The 11,336-nt window shown below is 37.0% G+C and overlaps 1 protein-coding gene across 1 annotated transcript; it reads right to left on the reverse strand.

Moving 5' to 3' along the window:
• LOC110680633 (nose resistant to fluoxetine protein 6-like) lies at nt 1-11,035 on the reverse strand. The gene is made up of 10 exons (XM_021856428.1): nt 10,874-11,035; nt 2,059-2,269; nt 1,901-1,993; nt 1,474-1,837; nt 1,257-1,413; nt 1,118-1,197; nt 942-1,055; nt 723-873; nt 354-484; nt 1-55 (listed from the first exon to the last, which is right to left on the reverse strand). The coding sequence occupies exons 1-10, from the start codon at nt 11,030-11,032 to the stop codon at nt 1-3; spliced, it is 1,515 nt and encodes a 504-aa protein (XP_021712120.1). The 5' UTR covers nt 11,033-11,035.
• Nucleotides 11,036-11,336: the final 301 nt, after the last annotated feature.

The raw sequence follows: 11,336 nt of genomic DNA on the forward strand, positions 1-11,336 counted from the left end.
TCACTTCACTACGGTTTCCTGCTTTACCTCGTCGCCAAATATTATGTACCAATAACTTGGTTAAAAAAAGTGATTAAGATTCAGCAAGCGGACACTCGCGGGCAGACTTATCGTAACGGTGAAGGTGTTAAGTAAAAGGTACTTGTAGGTTTCGGAGCTTCGTAGAGATACGTGTTGTTCGTTCGATGTCAGGATAACAAGAGAGACCGACAGTCGTCGGATCGTTTATTAGAAGGTATTTGCTATAAACATTTGACAAATACACTATGAATCAAGTTTACGCCTTTCGTAATACAATTAACACGATATGCCTTTATGGCAAAAGCACTCTAATAATAATCAATTCAGTGGACATATCAAAAAGAGATCCATAAAGAGCGAGAATTAGCGATGGTTCTGCGGGGTGGTCAAGTGGGAGACACATCGTCAAGGTGTTCAATGTAACGAAGAATGCGACTGCCGACAGGAACATGGCACTGAAATGCTGTAAATGGGATTAGAAATATTCGGTTTAAAATTGAAAGGAATATTTGATTCAAAGTATGGTTCACAACAAAAACTAAAGGCATCATCAGCAATGTTACGAATCGTATGGCGAGCTAAAGATGCCCTAAAAGAGTTTAAAAATAGCTCTTATTATGTATTACAATCATTCTTTGGATGAAATTTTTTATTTGCAGATGATTTTGTTAAAAAAATAGTTGAAGATAAACCATATTTACCTGTATGTCCTCCAATGTTTTACCATGTTCGACAAAATGGTGATACACAATCCCTGTAACCACACCGAAAAAGTAATTTCCTGCATTACTTTCAAATGTGACATACACTTTTAGGTAATAGTCGAGATTTCGGATTTCATCAATCACGTATCTAAAAATAATTATTTGATCTTTCTGTAAGATCAGTTTGTGCTGATTGTAATTCAAGAGTAATTTTACCGAACGATCATCATAACGGTTGCGTCTAAATTGTTGAAATAAATCACAGCAGCCGGAACTACTAATGCAAAGATTACCATGAAGCAAATCGATGCATTAATAAATTTCGGGAATCTAAAAACAAGAAATATTTTAGCGACTGTAAAATTGATTTCAGATTCAGGTCAAGCACTTACCTCCAAATGAACATCAGTATTATCGTCCCTACTAGAAATAATTGAAAATCAGCTCCAAGATACCAAGTGAACTGCAAGCACTGAAAAATGATGAAGATGTCAATCGGAATTGTTTTTTAATTATTTACCATATTCCAACCGGTTTGTTCGCTTCAATGTAATTATTGACAAACAGTAAATTCGTCCACCAATTCTCCATACAGTGGTCTTGATACCTCTCTGCAATAGGACCATTTTTAAGTCTATTGTACCAAGAAACTTGAAAAAGGATAACAAAGGAATAAACTGGCAGAATTCTGAAAACAAAACAGAATGTTCAATAATAATTAACTTTTTTCACTATACCAATAGCTTACCGAACTAATCGGTTCAAAATCCTATCCATCAAATACCACATTTTAAACTGGGGATGTGTTTTAATATGATCCATGAAATTAACCGCCAGTACCACTCCACCGATGACGAAAAATATCTGCACCAAATAGGTGTTGCCTGCCATGGCAATCGGGAACCAAAACATGCTGAACTGTTGTTCCATTTTCTCTGGATTTTTCAGGGGCATTCGGATCATCGGAATGGATGCGTGACATAATACGATTGTTAGCATGGTCAGCACACGAATACCGTCCAGGAATAGGAGATCCTGTCTGGATCTAGAGTTGAGTGATCCAAGCTTTTTTAAATTCCCCGATAAGGAGAATGCTTTGACTACCAAAGATTCTGCAAATAAATATGGGAACTTTCTCATAAATTCTGCTGACGTATCTTGTTTGGATTTTTTACCTGTATAAATGCCTTGAAAGTCAATAATAGTGCAAGTAACTATTAACAATACTATAGACAAAACCGTCAAACAGAAGATCATTTCCAAAGTTCCTGTTTCAGATGTAAACCAATGAAAACATGAAATAGTATCTTACAAAGTGTTTTAAATACCATACCAACTGGTCGATCGTAATCGTCTGCAGAAATACTGACTAAGGTTTCCGGGATAGATTTCAACTGGTAGTTTGTCCATACTCGATCGGCGGCACATATTCCGGCTTGCTGTTCAATACTCATTTCTACATTAGTAGCCCATTTGCACCGATCTAGACAAATGCCGATTTCCAAAGCGTTTCGCTGATAGTGGCGGGGATCGTTAGAATGTTGCTGAAAATATTATGATATTATTACCAAAAACTTAGCAATAAAATTAAACCACCTTCTTCTTCTAGGCATTACGTCCTCACTGGGACAGAACCTGCTATACAGCTCAATATTCTTATGAGCACTTCCACAGTTATTAAATGAGAGCTTTGTTTGTCAATGTTGGCATTTTCGCGTATATCGTGTGCACTGAACGAAATCTCCCGCCATGAATTGAATGATTTTCAATTCACTTGACTGCAAATCATCATAATCCTTATTTTGAATGATTATGAAAGAACGTGATGCATCCACCGTCTATCGAACTATAATCATCCAATGTTTCGATGATTTTTGGTGCGCATCTGTATGACTTTAAGCATATAATTGAATTACATGGAAACAAATGAATAACATGTAACTTATGACGGTTTTTTTTTCTTCGATGCCCGAATCAAAAATCATTCAATTACAGTTCAAAATGTCATTTGGAGTGTTAATAATCACAGATTTCCAATCATTCTTGTCAATCTTCTGAAAACATGGCGGAAGCAACAAGGATCAAAGCAAATCAAAGTTTCTTCGTGGATTTTAAAGATAATTTTGTATTCTTGTTCAAAATAACATTTTCTAAAAATTTGCACAAGAGCGCAGCCACAAATTTCATCAAACATAAAAGTTTGAGTCAAAATTTTAACTTAAATAAGAGTCACCCTATTCAACTTTTTTTTTCTAAAAAGATGCGAAACTCAATAACTTCTCTGAAGATATCAAACGTCTAAAATCGATGAGAACAGAGAAAAAACTTTTTTCCGGCTAAGTTGTCGATGCGATCCATTGTGCAGTGATTATTTTGAATCAATGCCAACGTTTCGATAATCAACGCTTAATTCTTGACTGAAAAACGAAACCTCCAATTATCATCATCAAAGTCCAGTCAATCTTCCTTAACAGTTGTTTAGATGTTTACAATTTTCCTAGAAATTAGAACTTATAGGAAGTTGAATGCCGCCGGACGCATTAAGATTCGTTGAAAATGTTCAGAAATATGACCATTACCGTAAAATTATTCTACCCCTTTACCCCGAATTACATTACCCCAAATTCCACTAACCCGAATGCCATTACTCCGAATTCCAAAACCCGAACGACCCATAACCCCGAATGACATTACCTCGAATTCCAATATCATGTGGAAATGTCATCATTGTCGTCATGTCAAGATAATTGTAAATTCGGGGAAATAGCATTTGAGATGATGGAATTCGGTAATGGTACTTTCGAGGTAATGTAATTCGGGGTGATGGCATTCGGAAAAATGGAAGACCAAATACTTGAAGGTTCTTTGGAAAATCAATAAAAAGTTGATAGTGAAATGAACAATCTAATGAAATTTCAAGTAGATTGTAGATATCAGATTTCTAGCGGTTGGTAAAAAGCTGATCTAAAAACATTTTTGGTGAACTTTCTTCAGATATCTGGGTGATCGCAGCAGGCTTTGCGCGCGTGTGGCTGCTTTTCAAATTCGCTGTCACGTTCCATCTCGGATCGCGGAAATTTCGAAAACGTTTCAAATGGCTGATGGTGCTATACCACCCGGCAAAACTATGGAAGAAAAGTGTTGATTGTGTGATGTGACGATAAGAACATTAGAAATTGGCTAGAGTGCATGTGAATGTGAGATGCGAGATTGTGTGAATTGCAGTGCATATTGCGCGAATTTTTAGTTGATTTATTTATTTTTTTTATTTTGCCGGTGAGGAATTTAATCAGATGATGGATCTTTGAGTGGCCAATGATTGGAAGAAAAGTGTGACTTTCGTGTGTCCGGGAATGTGAAAGTGAGACGCCGAACGCCCCGGAAATTGAACGTTACAATTAGTGCTCTATACAATGGTACCAATAAAGAACCTACAGAAAATAGTGATTTAGGAATTAATGTGCGTAAACATAAGTTCAAATGAAAAATATATAGCAATACGAAACTGTGAAAAAAAGTGGCATGGTGTAGCGATGAACGGATGCGCGACGTGAAGGGGGAAGAAAGGCCAACCCCACAGCCAAAGGTTGGGTAGAAGGTTTCCATGGTGATGGCAACGCCGCCTTAGATGGTTTTCGGTGAGATTGTTCTGAGTATTATGCTTGCAAAAAAAACTAAATTCACGCCGGTTCTAAAGACAACATCTTTTGAACTGGAAGTGTGTTTATATTATCATTATCCATTTGATAACGGTAATGCATACATGCGGGGCTTATTGTTAGTGACAGTGACTTCTGAATGGACGTGTCTCTCCAGCCATTCTGAAATGGGTCACTGAGATTTGCAATAGAGCTATCACCTTCTAACTTCTGGACTAAAGCTTTCAGCAAAGCATAAACGCTTAGCATTGCAGAAAGATTTTTTCCATAATATCACTGCCGGACAGTGCATTGTGTGTCGCCTGAAGAAGTCCCTCTACGGATTGAAGCAGGCTCCCCGGAGCTGGAACTCGGAGTTCCACAACTTTGTAATCCAGCTGGGCTTCCGACGTTCCAATCTAGATAGCTGTCTTTATTGGTGGAGCGATGGGATGATCGTTGTGTATCTCCTGCTATATGTGGACGACATAATTCTGGTCTCAAACCGGATGGACGTGATAGCCGAAATGAAGAAGAAGCTGTCAACAAGATTCGAAATGACTGACGTCGGCTTATTGAAGATGTTCCTCGGCCTCAAGATCGACTGAGACCAAGCGAAAGGAACGATGAAGATCAACCAGCCGAAGTACGTTGACGACCTCCTGCAGCGGTTTGGCATGGCGAATTGCAAACCTGCACCGACGCCACTGGAACCGAACCTGAAGCTAGAACGCCGCGAAGATGAAGCACCGAACCATATCGAGAGCTGATAGGGTGCTTGATGTACCTGGCACTGTCGTGAAGACCGGATATAAGTGCTGCGGTCAACTTCTTCAGCAGGTACCAATCTGCACCGACAAGCGAACATTTGAGTCACCTGAAGCGCATTCTCCGCTACTTGAAGGGTACTGTGAACCACGGTCTGACATTCCGGAGGAACGAAGGATGGGCGCCACTAGTTGGATGTGCTGACGCTGATTGGGGGAACGACCCGGCCGACCGCCGGTCCATCTCGGGTAACGTGTTTCAAGTGTTTGATGGTACAGTTTCCTGGATGACTCGCAAGCAAAGCACCGTTGCCCTCTCTTCAACTGAAGCTGAGTATGTTTCGCTCAGTCACGCTGTGTGTGAAGCAATCTGGCTGCGAAACCTTATCCTCGAACTCGGAATAAAGCTGGACCAACCCGTAGTGCTCCATGAAGATAATCAGTCTTGCATCTGCATTGCCCAGGAGCCACGTGACCACACAAGGATGAAGCACGTGGACATCCGGTATAATTTCATTCGTGAGAAGCTACAAGATGGTACGTTCAAGATCCAGTACATTCCGACAAATGAGCAGTTGGCAGACCTGTTCACCAAAGGATTGTCACGGGGACATTTGAGATGCTGCGAAGTAAACTAGGATTATTCGGTTGAGCAGGGGTGTTGGATGGCAACCGCAGGACTACCCATAGCAACCTAGAATATCATATTGTAGTAGGCTTAGACATTAGAGCAATAAAATTTTCTTCACTTCCACTATTACTCCCAACATAATCAGACGTGTTTCTTTACGTGTTTTTTAGGCCGATTCATAATTTTCTTCCAAAAATTTAGCTCAAAATAGATGAGATAAGTGACTTTTTGACGAAAAGAGTGAGTTTAGTTGAAATGGCTTCAAAAAAGAGACTTTAAAGTGACTGGCTTCAAAAAAGTGAGCAAGTCACTGAAAAGTGATCCGCAACATTTTCCCGTGCTTCTTCTTGGAATTACATCCCTACTAAGATAGAATCTGCTTCTCAGCTAAGTACTCACTTCCATTCAGTATGGCCCATAAAAAAATGCGAAAATTGTCATATCATGTTTTATGGTAGTTTTTATGAGGAAAATGTGAACGAAACAAATATCGTTCATTATTTGTATTGTTTAATCTGTTTAAACTTAGGTTTTTGTTTTGGATATGATTTTTATATGTTTCTTTCACCTGACTAGAGAGGAATTGGAAACATACCTTCAAATTTTATCATGCAGTCATCAAGTTCAATATCTTTGTGATGAAAGCTTCTAAAACATCAATGATGGGGTGACGACCTTCACAGGCCTTGTCTCCAGCATTCGCCCACATCAAATGATAGAATACCTGGATCATTTGAGACATAACCATATTTTCGAAAAAAACTGCTCATTTTGGAGAGCCGTGTTGAAACTTCGTATAAGTGTGATAAGCTCTGTATTGCTCAAAACCTATGAGCTAGTATTGATATAGGGGTCTATTTTGTAAATTGAGTGGATTCATGTGACTCGTCTGTAGTCATTGTCGATCAAAGTAAGCATGCATATTTCAGATGTCACCCCTCGACTACCATAGTAATCCAGTCACATAGAGTGACAACTGTCGATAAGCTCGAGAGACAGAGCCAAGTCGAGCAAAATTTTTGGTCGATAGTGACTCCAGTCGAGTAGTTTTTGGTCGACTCGACTTATAAAATAGGGCCCATAATTTGATAAGTTTTTCCTCAAAAAACTGTTATAGACCTCTGTGTTTATTTCTTATTAAACTTTAACAAAAAATAAAGGCATATCAATCCCATAAGACGCAAATGCCCTACAAAACAAGACCCTGGCAAAATATTTTATTGTGATCATGCAAAACACGTTCTCTAAGAACTCCTCCATATCCTCTGATACCAAACAAACTAATATTTTCAACAACAAAGTGTGATTTTCGAAGGTGAAAAGTTTATCACCAGAGTATAAGACAATCAAACGCTGTTTCTAGCTTTGAGCGGACATAACCTTTAAACTTCTTTGCTTTATTACATTATTTTTGACAGCAAGAAAATAATGCCAAAATAAGAATAATAAGAAATTACTTTCAATCACAAACACAACGAAAATAAAGATTGTGGATGCTAAATTCACGATCAAACAATTTTCGCATTTTTTTATGGGCCATACTAAGAGCTATCTATGCCATAGTTTCCATTTTCGCATTCGCATATCGAAAAAAAATCTAAATAATTCATTTGATGTTTTCGAGACTGCTTAACTGAAATCTCACGATGGATAATTTTCATATAACCTGGCGGACATAAATATTTAAATCATCTTGTGAAGTATAAGTTTCGTGATTGTGATGTGTAATTTGATGTTTTGTTGTGATGTGAAGTTGATGTTTTATTTTCAAAAAACAACTTTTGAGTAGGGCCTATAATGAAACAATGAATTTGATTATTAACACCTGTACACCCTAACCCCCTAACCTTCTTCAGAAAGTCCGAAGTGCAACTTTGACCAAGCATATCTCTGCCGTTCTCGAAGTGATTTGAAAAAAATCAGCAATGGAACCGGACACTATTCAAGATTGATGTTCATTATTAGGGTTATGAAATACGTCTACCCAAAGTTATTAAGCAAAAGACACTTTCTAGTTTTTTTTGACAAACGCATATTTTCCACAAATTCGACAATAAAACAATAAAGCGGTGATATGGAGTTTTTTCGACATTAATTTGCTTATTTGAATGTAGTGAACAAGTTTCAGCAGAAATTGAAATTTTTGATTACACTCAAAATTTCTTTTACTTAAAATATTACACACTCCATTTTTGAACCCATTTGCCTGTAACCCAAAATTCAAAGCGATGACATATAGTTTTTTCGAGATAAAAATGATTGTGAAAGCCAAGTGAGCATGTTTGAGTAAAAAAAAAATCCAATTACGCTCAAAACCACAGAAAACGTATTTCCTCAGCTTTTTTTTTTGTCTGAAAATCAAAATTGAATCAAAATTTTTTAGAAGTCGAGTGAATATTGTAGAGCAGGAAAAGAAATTTTTAACTACCGTCGATGGGGGTGACAATGGGTCTAGGGGGTGAGATTGGGTCAAAACGGAAAAATATGTTTTGTGAAATATTTCAGCTAGTAACGCTGATATTGCTAAAATTAATAATTCATATGTTAGGGAACATATTATTACACATAATTCATAACAAAATTCATTTTTAGAAATAGTAGTTTTTGTTCACTACATCCATAAATTTGCATGTTGAAACTAGATAAAATTTACAACAGTAAATTTCTCCTGTACAAAGTATCACGCATGTACTCTAGCCTCTATCGTTTTATTAGTAGAATGTTGAAAGTCTTTTCATTACACATCACAGGTATTTTCCGAAATCTGTTTGATTTTCCCACAAAAAAACCTTTTTTTTCGGTACGATGTCTAAAACATTGAAAATGGGGGTGAGATTGGGTCAAGCAAGAACGATAGTAAATGAAATTCCAAGTCCACTTTTTTGACATTTTACGGTGCCGGGTGTTCTCTTTTTTCATTAAGATGTGTTTATTCTTTCTAAATACAGCATCTCTGAAACATCAAACAAGTCTACTTGAGTATTCCGTGCATTGAATAACAATACAACGCATTTTGACAACTTCTCAAACCAGCAACTGTGTTTCGTGCGCAGCAACATCGTAAACTTTTATCAAAAGGGTGTTTTTTTTTTAAATTTGATTATTTATCAGTGTTTTCATATTATAGAAACATCTCACGGAAGTACAAATGGGTTGGATCGCTGAAATACTGGGATTATGACGTCAACTTCTGCCTGAAATTTATTGATCGTGGAATGTCGCACCGAAATTTAACTATTTGCGAAGGTTTAAAATAATCACTGTTCCACTACACCTTTAGGGAAACTGAATGGGCTTTATAGCAATGGGGATGAGACTTTGAGACAATTTGAAGGAAACACCAAAAAAATTTATGTAAACTTGACGATTAATGTTGGGTTTACATATTTTTTCTCATAGCTCTCCAATTTGCAGTATAATCTTTCTTTTAAGTGGGTTTATCATACTTGTGAAACATCTAAGATATCTTTTTGTCTTGTTTGCATCGTGTTTTATCAATATTTTTCAGTTGTGAATGGTTTTGAAATCATATTCTCAAAAACAAGTTATTTCAATTACAGTGACCCAATGTCACCCCCTCTATGGGGTGAGATTGGGTCATTTTTCATTCACTTGTGGTGCCGCTGTGAATAAATATTTGACTTTTATTTTTTGAACAGTTGTTAATGTACCATCCAAGTACATACACACCAAATTTGAAGTTTATTGGAGTTAAATTGCAATAGTTATTCAAAAAATAAATCGCACATATCCCTTTTTGACCCATTGTCACCCCCAACGACGGTACTATCAAAATTGTTTTTACCTTGAAAATAGTACAAAAATCTTATTTCCCGAGTTTGTTCGTCTGTAAATAAAAACGCAAAGCTATGACATGTAGTTTTTTCATCATGAATTTACTTGTAGAAGTCAACTGAACATGTATGAGCAAAAATTGAAATTTTTGATTGCATTAAAAATTTATTTAACCTAATATACTACCATAACCCCTATTTTCTGGACCAACCTGTAAGTCAAAATTCAATGCGATGACACATAGCTTTTTCGACATAAAATTGATTGTGAAAATCAAATGAAAATTTTTGAGTAAAAATTAATTTCAAAATTTATTTTACCCAGAAAACACAGAAAACGTATTTTCTGAGCATTTTTGTCTGTTAATCAAAATGAAGGCTATGACATGTATTTTTTTTAAAAGACAATTTACACCGTCTTCAGCCATGGGCTGCACAGACTGAACATAACTAACATTAGACAACGGACACACGGAACGACCAGTGGACCAGTGAAGAATTTTTCGTTTGACGAAAGGTTTTCTCCGACTGGGGCGGGAATCGAACCCACACTTCATGGCACAATACGCCTAAACGATTGACGCCGCTAACCGCACGACTATGAAGCCCATAACGGCATGAATTTATTTCTAGAAGTCAAGTAAATATTGTAGAGTAGAAAAAAAAATACCACAATTCATTTTTTCAATGTTGGCTCCCTGACGCCCATAGTGAACCCGTAATTTTATTTATGCCTTCGTCAAGGAAATTTCATTATGGAAAGTTCTTGGACCGACCGGGAATTAAACCCAAACACCTTCAGCATGGCTTTACTTTGTTATCGCGGACGATACCACTAGCATAAAGATGGACCCATAGAATATCAAGGATACAATTCATACATATGTAACAATTTTTAGTTACACTTGTGGAATTTATTCGCAATTTTATTCTGGAATCTATGTAAATACCTCCTCAAAGATTGCATCAAGCATGACAAACGAGCAGTTATACAGCAAGACCATGCAGAGGATGTTTAAACTTCGAACCTTATTGATCGAAGATCTTTTCGGGTTGGGAATATTCTCGGCCTTTTGAGACATACATTATCTTAGGTATTATACTTGCCACACAACAACGAACGGAAAAATAGTCAAATGGCGAAGCCAGCTCTCAGTCAATAAATTTAAAAGTTTTCATAAAAAATACTAAACTGAGTAGCAGGTTCTGTCCCAGTAAGAACGTAACACCAAAAAAAAAAGAAAAAGTAAAATGTATGCTAAAATCGTAAATTTAGGAAGGAATTACATTATCATCTTTAAAAAATTGAAACACTTACTGTGATACGTTGCCACATTACTGAACTTGTATTCTGAACAATATGTGCTTTGACGACATTGTAACGAAAACTCGGGTTTCTGCGTCGGCAATCATCGAAATCATCGTAGTCATATAGCTGAGGCTGCATTTTCCATGGCTCGTCCTCTAAAAAAACCATCCAATTTCATATCATACTTTCGATAAAGCTTTCCGCCACATATAGAATTACTCACGCTGTTTCACTTCTGTAGAAAAAGAATCGGTGACGGAAATTTTAACGCCCATCGCGATCACGATGGCAATAATGTAGTGTAAATTCATTTTAATACCTAAAACTATCTAGGTACACCACTATTGCCCGCACAGTTCACACATGCTGCTGTTAGAAAAGCTCACCACCGACTGTCTGGATCCTAAAATCCTACGATAGCCATCATGCAAGGCAGGTCGTAAAAAGTTTGTTAGGTTGTTTGTTCTTTTCC

This window comes from Aedes aegypti, unplaced genomic scaffold, assembly GCF_002204515.2.
Source record: "Aedes aegypti strain LVP_AGWG unplaced genomic scaffold, AaegL5.0 Primary Assembly AGWG_AaegL5_hic_scaff_1679_PBJ_arrow, whole genome shotgun sequence".
NCBI classification, from domain to species: Eukaryota; Metazoa; Arthropoda; class Insecta; order Diptera; family Culicidae; genus Aedes; species Aedes aegypti.

What these genes read in the sequence shown, in the direction of transcription:
- LOC110680633 (XM_021856428.1), bottom strand. Translation starts at nt 11,032, where the DNA reads ATGGTTTTTTTAGAGGACGAGCCATGGAAAATGCAGCCTCAGCTATAT. An exon ending in AAACATTGGAGGACATACAG is followed by an intron (nt 485 to 722) that starts GTAAATATGGTT and finishes TCCCATTTACAG; the next exon opens with CATTTCAGTGCCATGTTCCT. An exon ending in TATGGATCTCTTTTTGATAT is followed by an intron (nt 56 to 353) that starts GTCCACTGAATT and finishes TTTTTAACCAAG; the next exon opens with TTATTGGTACATAATATTTG.